We start from the raw sequence: 16,415 nt of genomic DNA on the forward strand, positions 1-16,415 counted from the left end.
ATAATGGGAACCCCTTGATAGTTCGCCTTGAATAAAACTCCTCCAGCAAGGCCCAACCTTGGTTTTACCATTTGCCACCTAGCCTTTTTCCCTTGGGTTCCGCGGACTCAAGGGTCATCTTTATTTTAAACCCCCGGGCCAGTGCTCCTCTGAGTGTTGGTCCAAACTAGAGCCCCTTGCAGCGCCACCTTGGGGAAACTCGAGGGTCGGTTTTAGTTGTACGGATTGCTTATCCGGTGTGCCCTGAGAACGAGATATGTGCAGCTCCTATCGGGATTTGTCGGCACATTCGGGTGGCTTTGCTGGACTTGTTTTACCATTGTCGAGATGTCTTGTAACCGGGATTCCGAGTCTGATCGGGTCGTTCTGGGAGAAGGAATATCCTTCGTTGACCGTGAGAGCTTGTGATGGGCTAAGTTGGGACACCCCTGCATGGATTTGAACTTTCGAAAGCCGTGCCCGCGGTTATGGGCAAATGGGAATTTGTTAATGTCCGGTTGTAGAAAACTTGAAACTTAACTTAATTAAAAGGATCAACAGCGTGTGTAGCCATGATGGTCTCTTTTTGGCGGAGTCCGGGAAGAGAACACGGTCTCAGGTTATGCTTGAACTTAAGTAGACTTGGATCACTTATTGAACATAGATTTTCGAACGTGCTTTGCCTTCTCTTCTCGCTCTCATTTGCGTATGTTAGCCACCATATATGCTAGTGCTTGCTGCAGCTCCACCTCATACCTTTTACCTACCCATAAGCTTAAATAGTCTTGATCGCGAGGGTGTGAGATTGCTGAGTCCCCGTGACTCACAAATTACTTCCAAAAACCAGATGCAGGTGCAGATGATACCGTTCCAAGGGATGCGACTGAGCTCAAGTGGGAGTTCCATGAGGACTCAGGACGATACTACGTTTCCTTTCTAGACGATCAGTAGTGGAGCCTAGTTGGGACGATCGGGGATCTTATGCATTTGGGGTTGTCTTTATTTTGGTTCCGTAGTCGGACCTTGATTGTATCTGGATGATTGTAATGCTATATTTATGTATTGTTTGAAGTGGTGATTGTAAGCCAACTATGTACCTCTTTTCTTATTCAGTACATGGGATGTGTAAAGATTACCTCTCTTGCGACATTGCCTACAATGCAGTTATGCCTCTAAGTCGTGCTCCGACACATCGGAGATATAGCCGCATCATGGGTGTTACATTACTTTTATGTTGAGTCATCATCCTCTTATTAAAAAGCACCAGTTGGAGAGCACCACTGTCATTTGCATGTATTATTGTTAGTTTACATTGAGTATGACTAGATCTATTTTACCATGAATTACAATTTCCAGTCAGCCCTTGATCTTCAGAGGTGCTCTACATTTATGTTTTAAGGTCTCAGAAAGGGCTAGCGAGATACCATCTTGTTATATCATATTATGATTGTTTTGAGAAAGTGTTGTCATCCGAGATTTACTATTATTTCTCGCTAGTTGATTATGTCATTGATATGAGTAAACATGAGACCTAAATGTTATTGTGAATATGGTTTGTTCATAATCTTTGCTGAAAACTTGAATGCTGGCTCTACATATTTACAACAACAAGAGCAAACAGAGTTTGTAAAAGTTTTTCTTTATCACTTTCAGTTTGTCAACTGAATTGCTTGAGGACAAGCAAAGGTTTAAGCTTGGGGGAGTTCATACGTATCCAACGTATCTACTTTTCCAAACACTTTTGCCCTTGTTTTGGACTCTAACTTGCATGATTTGAATGGAACTAACCCGGACTGATGCTGTTTTCAGCAGAATTGCCATGGTGTTATTTTTGTGTAGAAATAAAAGTTCTCGGAATGACCTGAAAATCAACGGAGAATATTTCCAGAACATATAAAAAATATTGGCGAAAGAATCAAGGCTAGGGGGCCCACACCCTGTCCACGAGGGTGGGGGGCGCGTCTACCGCCTTGGGCGCGCCCCCTGCCTCGTGGGCCCCCTGGTGCTCCACCGACCTCAACTCCAACTCTATATATTCATGTTCGGGGGAAAAAATCAGAGAGAAGGATTCATCGCGTTTTACGATACAGAGCCACCGCCAAGCCCTAATCTCTCTCATGAGGGCTGATCTTGAGTCCGTTCGTGGCTCCGGAGAGGGGAATCCGTTGCCATCGTCATCATCAACCTTCCTCCATCACCAATTTCATGATGCTCACCGCTGTGCATGAGTAATTACGTCGTAGGCTTGCTGGACGGTGATGGTTTGGATGACATTTATCATGTAAACGAGTTAGTTTTGTTAGGGTTTGATCCCTAGTATCCATTATGTTCTGAGATTGATGTTGCTATGACTTTGCTATGCTTAATGCTTGTCACTAGGTCCCGAGTGCCATGATTTCAGATCTGAACCTGTTATGTTTTCATGAATATATGTGAGTTCTTGATCCTATCTTACAAGTATGTAGTCACATATTATGTGTTATGATCTGGTAACCCCGAAGTGACAATAATCGGGATACTTACCGGCGATGACCATAGTTTGAGGAGTTCATGTATTTACTAAGTGTTAATGCTTTGGTCCGGTACTGTATTAAAAGGAGGCCTTAATATCCCTTAGTTTCCAATAGGACCCCGCTGCCACGGGAGGGTAGGTCAAAAGATGTCATGCAAGTTCTTTTCCATAAGCATGTATGACTATATTCGGAAATACATGCCTACATTACATTGATGAACTGGAGCTAGTTCTATGTCACCCTATGTTATAACCATTGCATGAGGAATCGCATCCGACATAATTATCCATCACTGATCCATTGCCTACGAGCTTTTCACATATTGATCTTTGCTTATTTACTTTTTCGTTGCCACTCTTACAATCACTACAAAACTGCTACCGTTACTTCCATACTACTTTGCTACTAAACACTTTGCTGCAGATATTAAGTTTTCTAGGTGTGGTTGAATTGACAGCTCAGCTACAAATACTTGAGAATATTCTTTGGCTCCCCTTGTGTTAATTCAATAAATTTGGGTTGAATACTCCACCCTCGAAAAGTGTTGCGATCCCCTATACTTGTGGGTTATCACGCTTCAGCCTTTTCAACCCTTACGCAATACATGAGCGCAAGCCATGGATATAGCACTATTGGTGGAATAGCATATGATGATGCAGATTATGTGAGAAGACAAAAAAGGAGAAAGTCTCACATTGGCGTGACTAATCAACGAGCTATGGAGATGCCCATCAATTGATGTCAATGCGAGGAGTAGGGATTGCCATGCAATGGATGCACTAGAGCTATAAGTGTATGAAAGCTCATCTAAAGAAACTAAGTGGGTATGCATCCAACGTGCTTGCCCACGAAGACCTAGGGAATTTTGAGGAAGCCCATCATTGGAATATACAAGCCAAGTTCTATAATGAAAAATTCCCACTAGTATATGCAAGTGACAAAATAAGAAACTCTCTATCATGAAGACCATGGTGCTATTTTGAAGTACAAGTGTGGAAAAAGGATAGTTTCATTATCCATTCTCTCTTTTTCTCTCATTTTTTGTTTGGGCTTCTTTGGCCTTTTTTTGGGCTTCTTTGCCCTCTTTTTTTTCATTTTCATCGCATGGGACAATGCTCTAGTAATGATGATCATCACACTTTTATTTACTCATAACTCAATGTTACAACTCAATACTAGAACAAAATTATGACTCTATGTGATTGCCTCTGGTGGTGTACCGGGATATGTGATGAATCAAGAGCTACATGTATGAAAGAATTATGAAAGTGGCTTTGCCACAAATACGATGTCAACTACATGATTATGCAAAGCAATATGACAATGATGGAGTGTGTCATAATAAACGGAACGGTGGAAAGTTGCATGGCAATATATCTCGGAATGGCTATGGAAATGCCATAATAGGTAGGTATGGTGTCTGTTTTGAGGAAGATATAAGGAGGCTTATGTGTGATAGAGCGTATCGTATCACGGGGTTTGTATGCACCGGCGAAGTTTGCACCAACTCTCAAGGTGAGAAAGGGCAATGCACGGTACCGTAGAGGCTAGCAAATTGCGGAAAGGTAAGACTGCGTATGATCCATGGACTCACATTAGTCATAAAGAACTCACATACTTATTGCAAAAGTTTATTAGCCCTCGAAGCAAAGTACTACTATGCATGCCCCTAGAGGGATAGATTGGTTGGAAAAAACCATCGCTCGTCCCCGACCGCCACTCATAAGGAAAGCACTCAAAGAACACCCCATGCTTCAAATTTGTCACACAGTGTTTACCATACGTGCATGCTACGGGACTTGCCAACTTTACACAAGTATTTCTCAATTTCACAATTTCCCAACTAGCATGACTCTAACATTACCACCTTTATATCTCAAAACATCTATCAAGAATCATAGTATTCAATGCACTCTATATGAAAGTTTTTATCATACCCATCTTGAATGCCTATCATATTAGGACTAGTTTTACAGCCAAAGCAAATTATCATGCTGTTCTAAAAGACTCTCAAAATAATATAAGTGAAGCATGAGAGATCAATAATTTCTATAAAATAAAACCACCGCTGTGCTCTAAAAGGATATAAGTGAAGCACTAGAGCAAACGACAAACTACTCCGAAAGATATAAGTGAAGATCAATGAGTAGTTGAATAATTATGCAACTATGTGAAGACTCTATAACATTTAATAATTTCAGATCTTGGTATTTTATTAAAACAGCAATAAAAAGAAAATAAAATAAAATGACGCTCCAAGCAAAACACATATCATGTGGTGAATAAAAATATAGCTCCAAGTAAAGTCACCGATGAACGAAGACAAAACAGGGGATGCCATACGGGGCATCCCCAAGCTTAGGATCTTGGTTGTCCTTGAATGTTACCTTGGGGTGCCTTGGGCATCCCCAAACTTAGGATCTTGCCACTCCTTATTCCATAGTCCATCGAATCTTTACCCAAAACTTGAAAACTTCACAACACAAAACTCAACAGAAAATCTCATGAGCTCCATTAGTATAAGGAAATAAATCACCACTTTTGGTACTGTTGTGAACTCATTCTAAATTCATATTGGTGTAATATCTACTGTATTCCAACTTCTCTATGGTTCATACCCTCCGATACTACTCATAGATTCATCAAAATAAGCAAACCACACATAGAAAACAGAATCTGTGAAAAACAGAACAATCTGTAGTAATATGTAGGTTTCGAATACTTCTGTAACTCCAAAAATCCTGAGAAATTAGGAAGTCCTAGGAAATTTGTTTGTTAATCTACTTCAAGTGGAATTGGTATTTTATCGCTCTCTATTAAAAAATGAAGGTTATTCTCGTGAGTGCATACTTTCTGTTTTTTTACAGCAAGATGAAATAACAATCACCCAAGAAGATCCTAAAGGATTTACTTGGAACAAAAACTAATTAAAACATAAAAACACAATCATAACAGAGGATAGATGATTTATTTATTACTAAACAGGAACAAAAAGCAAGGAACAAAAATAAAATTGGGTTGCCTCCCAACAAGCGCTATCGTTTAACGCCCCTAGCTAGTCATGATGATTTCAATGATGCTCACGTAAGAGATAAGAATTGAAACATAAAGAGAGCATCATGAAGAATATAACTAGCACATTAAGCCTAACTCACTTCCTATGCATAGGGATTTTGTGAGCAAACAACTTGTGGGAACAAGAATCAACTTGCATAGGAAGGTAAAACAAGGATAACTAAGCGTGCAATCGATAGTAGTGGTTGCTCTGTTATTTGCCTGCAAGAAACTAAGCGTGACACTTTTGATAAGTCTTTTGTAAGAACTTTCTGTCCTAAAAGGTTTGATAGCTTTGAGGTGGTACCCTCTCAAGGTGCCTCTGGTGGATTGATTACCATATGGGATAGTTTGGTCTTTGTTGGCACTGTTATCTGCTCTGAATCTTTTGCCTTGGGTGTTCAGTTCAATTCCTTGCAAACTGCTAAATCTTGGAAAATGTTTAATGTGTATGGCCCATGTGATGGCCCTGCTAGAGCCACTTTCACCTCTTGGATGTTTGACCTAGACATACCAGATGATGAGGACTGGTTATTGTGCGGAGACTTTAACTACATCAGGGCCCCTGATAATCGAAATAAACCAGGAGGGAATGTGAATGATATGCTCACCATCAATGATTTCATCCAATCACAAGATTTAGTTGAACTACCAATCAAGGGGAGGAGGTTTACATGGAGTAACATGCAAATAGACCCACTTTTGGAGCAACTCGATAGGTTCTTCACATCGTCCAATTGGACCTCTAGCTATCCAAACACGATAGTGGACCCCCTCCCAAAACCGGTCTCTGATCATGTACCGTGTGTGAACTCCATTGAAACAACGGTCCCTAAAACCAATATCTTCCGCTTTGAGAACTTTTGGATCTCACACCCTGGATTCTTTGAAGTTGCTCAAGCCACTTGGAACAAAAGCTGTTTTGCACACAATTCGGCTGCTATGCTCTGCAAAAAATTTAAACATTTGAGGTATGCTTTGAAGAAGTGGAGCAAAAATATCTCCAGACTGAATTTGTGCATTGACAATTCCAATTGGGCTCTGCTTGAATTGGATGGAATTGAAGATTTGAGGCCTCTAACAACACCGGAGAAAAACTTCCGTGCAATTCTTAAAGAGCATTTGGTGATTCTCCTTGGATATAAATGGGAATATTAGAAGAAGAGGTACACTGTGTGGTGGTTTCAGTGTGGTGGGGACAACACTAAATTCTTCCACTCGGCGGCAAGTGAACGTTTCAGATGAAATTCCATTGCCTCATTAAAACTCCCTGATGGGTTTGTCGTCTCTGATCACGCAGGGAAAGTGCAAGAGCTCTATCAGACGTATAAAAACAGGATGGGCAGGTCTGAACCGCATGAGATGAAGTTTGATCTCGCACGGATTATCAAAAAGATTGAAGGGCTTGAGGATTTGAGAAAACCCTTCACAAATGATGAGATCGACAAGGTGGTTCAAGAAATGCCATCTGATCATGCTCCTGGTCCAGATGGCTTCAATGGGTGTTTTTTAAAATCTTGCTGGCACATTATAAAGCAAGATTTCTACAAACTTTGTACTGACTTCTATGATGGAAGGTTAGATCTGCAGAGTCTCAATTCTGGGTTTATCACCTTGATCCCGAAAACCTATTCTCCTGAGACTGCAAATGATTATAGGCCCATCACCCTTCTCAATTGTTGCCTGAAGTTGATAACCAAGCAGCTTCCTAATCGGCTGCAGAGAATAATCCTCAAAATCATCCACAGGAACCAGTATGGCTTTCTTAAAGGGAGACCGATCCAAGACTGCTTGGCCTGGGCATTTGAGTACATCCACCAATGTCAAGTTTCTGGACATGCATGCTGTCTGCTCAAACTGGACTTTGCCAAGGCGTTTGATACAATACATCATGAACCTATGATTGAGATCATGAGACACATGGGCTTTGACGAGAAATGGATTGGGTGGATTAAATGTATCTTCTCCTCGGGTATCTCGTCTGTCCTGCTCAATGTAACACCTAGGAAGCAGTTCTCCTGTCTGTGTGGAGTGAGAAAGGACGACCCTCTGTCACCCCTCATCTTTGTCCTCACTGCATACTTGTTGCAAGCAGCGATCAACGAGGCGTGCAGGGCCGGACAGTTGCTTCTACCGATTCCCTCACATGATGATAACTATCCGGTAATTTAGTACGCAGACGACACGGTTGTGGTGTTCCCTGCCTGCCCTAGCCAAGCTCAAGTTCTCAAGGGGATTCTGATGGACTATGCCGCGTCAGTAGGTCTGAAGATTAACTTCCGTAAATCCACTCTAGTGCCGATCAAGTTGGACCCTGCGACGGCGTCGGAGATGGCGGTGATTATTGTCTATGTTGTTGGACAGATGCCTTTCACTTACTTAGGACTACCCATGGGGATAACCCGCCCCACGGTGACTGATCTGATGCCCATGGTCACAGCAGTGCAGAGGAAAATTCCAGCAGCGGTCTCCTTGCTTGACTACGGCTCTAAGTTGACACTGCTAAACTCAGTTTTGACCTCGCTAGCGATCTACACAATGTGCTCGATCAAGCTTAACCCCAAGATCATTGAACATCTGGACAAGCTTCGTAGATCTTGCCTGTGGCTAAAAAAAACTGATGATGGTACTAAGGGTAACTCTCTGGCAGCGTGGGACCTGGTCTGCAGACCAAAAAACAAAGGAGGTTTAGGGATAATAAACCTCAAAATTCAGAACTTGGGACTCCTATTGAAACAGGTCCACAAATTTTACAATAAACAGGATGTTCCCTGGGTTTAGCTAGTCTGGCGATCATACTACAATGGTCAACTCCCGCATGCGACTGACCTCTGTGGTTCATTTTGGTGGAGAGATCTCATGCAATTGTCTGATGTTTACAGGGGGGTTACGAAAGCATCTGTGGTGGCAGGAGATACGATACTCTTCTGGAAAGATGAGTGGAAGGATACACTGTTCCAAGAAGCATTCCCACGGGCTTTTTCTTTTGCCAAGGAACCAGACATATCAGTTCAATCTTTGCTGTCCTCGATGAGACTCAGTGATGTGTTCTATCTACCCCTCTCGGTAGAAGCTCGACTAGAAGTGATAGATCTGCAGCAGGTCACGTCTGATGTGGTCCTGGCTAAGGGAGTGGATACATGGAAATGCGTCTGGGTGGGGATGGATTCCAAGCAACCAGATTTTATGAACATTGCTTTAGAAACATTTAGGTGGATGAGGCCTTCTGCTGGATCTGGAAAACCAAGTGCACAATGCAGTGGAAGATGTCTGCCTGGCTTCTGCTGGCTGATCGATTAAACACCAGAAACATGTTGAGAAGGAGGCACTACAAAATCCAAAATGATGATTACACCTGTCTGTTATGTCAGAACCCCCCGGAAGAAGATGTTGCACATCTCTTCTTCAGCTTCCCTTTCAGTCAGAGATGCTGGGATAGCATAGGGATCCAGTGGCCAGTTCGTTATTGCAGGCTCGCGTTGTTGCATGCTGGCAAAAACTCTTGGAGTAGGCCCATGTTCATGGAGGTATTCATGGTGGCAGCCTAGAGGATTTGGAAGGAAAGGAATGACAAACATTTCAGGGGGATCCAGCCAACCTTGAGATCTTGGAAGGCCAGGTTCAAGAATGACTTTGCTATGCTAGTCCACAGGGCCAAACAGGAGTTTGCCCGGTACATCTTGTCTCTAGTTGCTGCATTGTACGAGTTGTGCTCTTTTGTAACACCCCCCCTTTTCTATCACAGATGTAGACCTTGTATGTAGGCTGACTGGACTGTACTAACTCACTAACCATTTAATATAAAGTTAGTGGGATCCTCTCCCACTATCATCAATTCTCAAAAAAACAAGGATACGTTCAAGATTTTGAACACATAGAGAGGAAACTTGATATTATTGCAACTCCTATAAGCATATATTCCTCCCTCATAATAATTTTCAGTAGCATCATGAATGAATTCAACAATATAACTATCACATAAAGCATTCTTTTCATGATCTACAAGCATATAAAATTCACTATTCTCCACATAAGCAAAATTCTTCTCATTCGGAATAGTGGGAGTATCATAAGAAACCTGAATACTATAAATGGTTTCCACATTAAAAGAGTAATGTTCAGAAAAAGGGTAATCATAATCACGACAAGTTTTATAAATATAATCATCACTACTTTTTATAGCATAAGTTTCATCACAATAATCATCATAAGTAGCAAGTTTGTTCTGATCATAATCAATTGAAACCTCTTCCAAAATAATGGAATCATTACTAAATAAAGTCATGACCACTCCAAATCCACTTTCATAATTGTCACAATAAGATTCAACACCCTCCAAAATAGTGGGATAATTACTTCCTAAAGTTGGCACTCTTCCAAACCCACTTTCATCAATATAACCATCATAAATAGGAGGCATGCTATCATCATAATAAATTTGCATATCAAAACTTGGGAGGTTAAATATATCATATTCATGAAACATAGCATCCCCAAGCTTGGGACACACATTAATTGCAGCAAATAAATTCTCAAACATGTCATTCTCATCAAACATAGCATCCCCAAGCTTGGGCCTTTTCATATCGTAAGCATAATCACTCTCATCATTAATAGTATGGATAGTACCAATAATATATAGCAGTTATCATCATCACAATGAGTAATAGGAGCAACATCATTTGGGAGGGATACCTTTTTACCTTTTCTCCTAAATATTTTCTTTTTCTTCTTCACATCATGTGTGGGTTTAACCCTCTTTTCGGAGCTCCTTATTAATGAGATTGGTTGGATAGAAGGCTCCTCCTCGTTACCTGATTCATCATAAGAAAAAATAGGAGGATATTGGGAAATCTCTTCCCTTTCATTAGTATTCTCTTCATCTTCTAATTTTTTTCTTGACTTTATGTAGTTGGAAATATAAGGACCGCACAATACATATAAATTTCCTCTAGATCAAAATCAAGAACTTTATCAAGGGAAAATTCTGGAATATCCTTAGTTATACATTTCATTTCTTCATAACCCAGAAGCAAACTAAGTTCATTATGATGCGCAGGGGAAATCAAGTCATCACAATTTTTGGACACAATTCAATCATGAAACAATTTGCATTGGATATTTAAATGACCACGTTCATTGCAAAGTTCACAAGGATGGCTAAGAAAATTTAAATGTTTAGCACAAACATCTAGCCTTTATTGCAACCATTTAGTTTCTAAATACATATGCCTCTTGCAAAATCTATCTTCCCTATTTGGTGTGTACTTGCAAACCCTATGCACTAAACAAAAATTCACATGCTTATAAGAGACATTTTCATCATGACTAGTGCAATCATCATTAGTACTATGGATATTCAAAGAGTTCGTACTAACAACATTGCAATCATGCTCATCATTCAAAGATTTAGTGCCAAACATTTTAATGCATTCTTCTTCTAGCATCTTGGCACAATTATCAAAATCCTTAATTTTCATGAAAGATATTAAAAAGATGAAGCATATGAGGTACCCTCAATTCCATTTTTTTGTAATTTTCTTTTATAGACTAAACTAGTGACAAAACAAGAAACAAAAAGATTCGATTGCAAGATCTAAAGATACACCTTCAAGCGCTAACCTCCCCGGCAACGGCGCCAGAAAAGAGCTTGATGTCTACTACACAACCTTCTTCTTGTAGACGTTGTTGGGCCTTCAAGTGCAGAGGTTTGTAGGACAGTAGCAAATTTCCCTCAAGTGGATGACCTAAGGTTTATCAATCCGTGGGAGGCATAGGATGAAGATGGTCTCTCTCAAACAACTCTGCAACCAAATAGCAAAGAGTCTTTTGTGTCCCCAACACACCCAATACAATGGTAAATTGTATAGGTGCACTAGTTCGGCGAAGAGATGGTGATACAAGTGCAATATGGATGGTAGATATAGGTTTTTGTAGTCTGAAAATATAAAAAACAGCAAGGTAACTAATGATAAAAGTGAGCGAAAACGGTATTGCAATGCGTTGAAACAAGGCCTAGGGTTCATACTTTCACTAGTGCAAGTTCTCTCAACAATAATAACATAATTGGATCATATAACTATCCCTCAACATGCAACAAAGAGTCACTCCAAAGTCACTAATAGCGAAGAACAAACGAAGAGATTATTGTAGGGTACGAAACCACCTCAAAGTTATTCTTTCTGATCGATCTATTCAAGAGTCCGTAGTAAAATAACACGAAGCTATTCTTTCTGTTCGATATATCCTAGAGTTCATACTAGAATAACACCTTAAGACATAAATCAACCAAAACCCTAATGTCACCTAGATACTCCAATGTCACCTCAAGTATCCATGGGTATGATTATACGATATGCATCACACAATCTCAGATTCATCTATTCAACCAACACAAAGAACTTCAAAGATTGCCCCAAAGTTTCTACAAGAGAGTCAAGACGAAAACGTGTGCAAACCCCCATGCATAAGTTCACGAGGTCACGGAACTCGCAAGTTGATCACCAAAACATACATCAAGTGGATCACGTGAATATCCCATTGTCACCACAGATAAGCACATGCAAGAAAAACATCAAGTGTTCTCAAATCCTTAAAGACTCAATTCGATAAGATAACTTCAAAGGGAAAACTCAATTCATCACAAGAGAGTAGAGGGGGAGAAACATCATAAGATCCAACTATAATAGCAAAGCTCGCGATACATCAAGATCGTGTCGAATCAAGAGCACGAGAGAGAGAGGGATCAAACACATAGCTACTGGTACATACCCTCAGCCCTGAGGGTGAACTACTCCCTCCTCGTCATGGAGAGTGCCGGGATGATGATGATGGCCACCGAAGAGGGATTCCCCCCTCCGGTAGGGTGCCGGAATGGGTCTAGATTGGTTTTCGGTGGCTTCAGAGGCTTGCGGCGGTGGAACTCCCGATCTAGGTTATTTTCTAGAGGTTTCAGTATTTATAGGAATTTTTGGTGTCGGTCTCACGCCAAGGGGGTCCCCGAGTCGTCCACGAGATAGGGCGGCACGCCCGCGGGGGTAGGTGATAAGTCTCCAATGTATCTATAATTTTTGATTGCTCCATGCTATTATATTATATATTTTGGATGTTAATGGGCTTTATTTTACACTTTTATATCATTTTTTGGGACTAACATATTAACCGGAGGCCCAACCCAAATTGCTGTTTTTTTGGCTATTTCAGTGTTTCGCAGAAAAGGAATATCAAACGAAGTCCAAACGGAATGAAACCTTCGGGAATGTCACATCCCTGTGTTAGTCATGCTTTAGGGTTGGTTGAACTTGTGCATCATGTTTAAATTCCCAGAAAACTGAAATGGGGATGACAGAACCCCCAGCACCCCCCTGGAACAACTAGGGTTTACTAAAAACTTTTTCAATGAACCTGAAATGCCCTTCTAAAAAGCCCACCCTTTTTGTTTTGGGTTAAAACCTTTGACAAAAATGGTGCACATTTTTCTAGGACATCTTCAGGTCATTGGATTAATTTTTATAGTATTTGCATTTGGGCATTTAAATGCTATAAAATATTTAAGTGCTCAAATAATCATAAACTAAAATGTTTGCTGTTGGATATATTCTAAGCAGTAGCCATGATTAATTTTATGATTTATGGAAATGCCTTGGCATTTTTAATAAAGCCCTGAAGCTACAAAAATAATAGAATAAATAAAAACAGAAAGAAAGAGAGAGAGGAACCCACCTGGTGCAGCGCACCTAACCCACCAGCCGGCCCACCTGGCGGCCTAGCACTGTGTTGGCCCGCGCCAGCCAGCTGCTTCTTCCCTGCCAGGCAGGCAGTTAGGTGACGCCGGCGTGCCTGAGCTCGCCACGGCGCCACCTGCTTGCCACCCACGCCCCTGGACGCCTGGACGCCTCCACGTCGCACACCGAAGCCCCTGGACGCGCCATTCCCCCCTGTCTCTCTCCCTTCGCCGTTCCCACCATGGCCGACGCCCCTGTCGCCGCACCGTCATCGTAGCCGCGCCCTCCGTCGTCCTCACGCCGCGCCATTGTGTCCACGAGCTCCGCCGTCGTTGATTACATCGAGTAGGTCGAGCCCCGAGCGCTCGCTCGCCTCGGAGACGCTGCACCGAGCTCGTCCTCAACTCCGGCCACCGGAGATCCCCTTCGCCGTCCCCGCCGCATCAGCTCATCCCCAACCTCGCCGACTTCCTCGACGTGACCCCCGTGAGCTCAGCCACCTCCCCACCCTCTCCGTTCCCTCTCTCGAGCCCCGTAGCGACTGCACGTAGATCACCTGCATGCACTGCCGTGGAGCTCATCGCCAACGAGGCTCCGGCCACCCAATGGTCGCGCCACCCTGTCCACTAGCCCTACCGCACCCCCAGGAGCTCAACGCACCAAACCACGCGCCTCCCCGTGCACCCTAGCGACTAGTTCAACCTTACCCGAGCTCCGGCGCCGCCAAACTCGTCGTCGGCGATGTTTCCGGCCACCCCAGCTCCGGCTACTACCACCACTCGACGCGGCTCACTCCCCGCAACACGTAGATGGTCTCCGCCGTCCTTTTGGTTGCCGGAGTGCAAAACCCAAGCCCTCCGCCGCGCCTGGCCTTGCCGGCGGATAAACGCCGGCGAGTTTGACTCTGTTTGACCCTGTGTGGGCCCAGGTTGACTTCCCCCTGAGTCTATGACAGGTGGGGCCGGCCTGCTAATTAGTTCAGGATTAGTTTTGACTAATTTTAATTAGTTTAGTCACTGACATGTGGGCCCAGGTCCCACTAACAGTTAATTAGCACTAACATAATTCTGTTAATTAGCTGAGACACTGACAGACAGGGCCCACCAGTCAGGTTTGACCTGGCCGACCCAGTTGGCCACTGACGTCACACCTATGTCATGCTGACGCATTAATTCAATTGCTGGAATTATTCTTATATAGGAAATTCCAGAAAATAGCCAAAACTTCTAAAAATCATAGAAAATCAACCATAGCTCCAAATCAAACAAGTTATATATGAAAAATGATCAGAAAAATTCAATCTATCCATCTGTAATGGTTTCATGCATGACAAAACAAGTTAACCTTGCTGTTTAAGCAGAATAAGATAATGCACTAATAAGGCTATGTTAAATGAGCTAACATTTGAATCTTTGATTCAAATGAGTTCATCCCATTCTGTTTTAGCTTTCATTAGGCCAAGACACTTTCATCTTGCCATGTCATAGTATGCATCATATTGTTGCATATTGTCATGTGTTGATTATGTTCGGTGTGCCTTTCGTGGTAGGTTCTGCCTCCGAGGATAACCCCGAGTATCCGTCTGAAGGGCAGTACCCTACTACCACTACATCAGGCAAGCAACCCGTTGATCATTCCGATACAATCCCATGTTCTCGCTTCTGCTCTTGTTTACTGCATTAAGACAACGCGATTCAAACTGCTGTGTGCTACGGTAGTTGAACCCTCATCCTATGCATGACCTGTCATTGCCACAGTAATTAGTTAAAACCCACTAGCATGTGTAGGAGTTGTTTGAGCCATGTATGTGATTCCTACATTGCTATGCCTGCTATGCTTAGAGTTGTGTTAGGTCTGGTTCATCTGGGTGATGGGCTAGAGTGAAATGATTATGTCGGTAATGTGAGGGATGTGTTGAACATGTTTTGGTAAAGGTATCGATGAGAGGCCATGTAGGAGTACATGGTGGGTTGTTTCATTGAGGCCGTCCCTAAGAACTGAGATCTGTATGTGTGATTTAAGATTCAGTTACTTCCATACATTGGGCCCGAAACCAATGGACCCTCTCGGCTTCTTAATCACCCTAGTACTCTGTCCAGGAGTTGCAAATAGTTTCTGGTGTTTGTAGGTTATGTGTTGGCAGCCGTGCGTAGCGCTGACCCTAGGGGTGGGCTATGTTGCGGTAGATACACCGTGGTCGGGTATGCCGGGCGCCCGTTTGGCGTCTCGGGACCCTGTTCACATCGTTCGGGGCCGTATGTGGGAACCTCGGCTGGACTCCCTGCGGATGGAACCTGGATAGGCGATAAACCTGGACTAGAGACTTAAGTGTTTAGGTAGGCCGTGGCCGACACCCTCATTGGGCTTCCGCTTGAAGGTTGCCGAGTACATGTCGTGTAAACGGTGGTAAGTGGTGAAAGCGTGTATGAAGAAGTATACCCCTGCAGGGTTAACAACATCTATTCGAATAGCCGCGTCCGCGGTAAAGGACTACTTGGTTGCCTATACAGTTCATAGACAAGTTAATGGTTACTACTAAAAGACTCAAGATAAGTGTGAGTACCGAGGATGGCCCTCTCGTAGGATGACGAGGGAGGATCCCCGGTGGAGTATTGTGTTGATGAGTAGTGGACTCGTGTGCGAAAACTATTTTTACTAGTGGAGTCTCGTAGGATAGCTTAGCCAAGAGTCAAAGCTGGCTTGCTGCAATAACTCCACCACCTTCTTGAGAATGAGCATGTATAGTAGGTTCTGTTGTAAGACTTGCTGAGTACCTTTGGTACTCATGTTTGCTTAATTACTGTTTTCAGACGACAACACCGCCCCTTCCGATGGGTTCTACGTAGACCTTGATGTCGACGAGTGACTAGCCACCCATGTGGTGATCCTGGCCATGGAGGGCCCTATGTAGATAGACAGGCTTCGAGAAGCCTTCTTTCTTTCTAGTGTCTGTACTCAGACTAGTTGCTTTCGCCTGTGCTTGTATGATTGTATGACTTGAGTGTCGGGTCGTGTGACCCCTACCTGTATGAACATGTTATGTATGGCTCTCTAGGGCCTTTAAATAAAGTACTTGAGTTGTAGAGTTTTGTTGTGATGCCATGTTGTATGCACTCATATCGGGCATATTGTGTGTATGATTGAA

The 16,415-nt window shown here is 42.7% G+C and overlaps 1 protein-coding gene across 1 annotated transcript; it reads left to right on the top strand.

Annotated features, from left to right (window-relative positions):
• The first annotated feature begins 6,884 nt into the window (after positions 1 to 6,884).
• Positions 6,885 to 8,846, top strand: LOC147975291 (uncharacterized). The gene is made up of 3 exons (XM_087520349.1): positions 6,885 to 7,566; positions 7,726 to 8,207; positions 8,328 to 8,846. The coding sequence occupies exons 1-3, from the start codon at positions 6,885 to 6,887 to the stop codon at positions 8,844 to 8,846; spliced, it is 1,683 nt and encodes a 560-aa protein (XP_087376475.1).
• The last annotated feature ends 7,569 nt before the right edge of the window (positions 8,847 to 16,415 follow it).

Source organism: Triticum urartu, chromosome 4A (assembly GCF_056163025.1).
Source record: "Triticum urartu cultivar PI428250 chromosome 4A, HENAU_Tu73, whole genome shotgun sequence".
Lineage (NCBI taxonomy): Eukaryota > Viridiplantae > Streptophyta > Magnoliopsida > Poales > Poaceae > Triticum > Triticum urartu.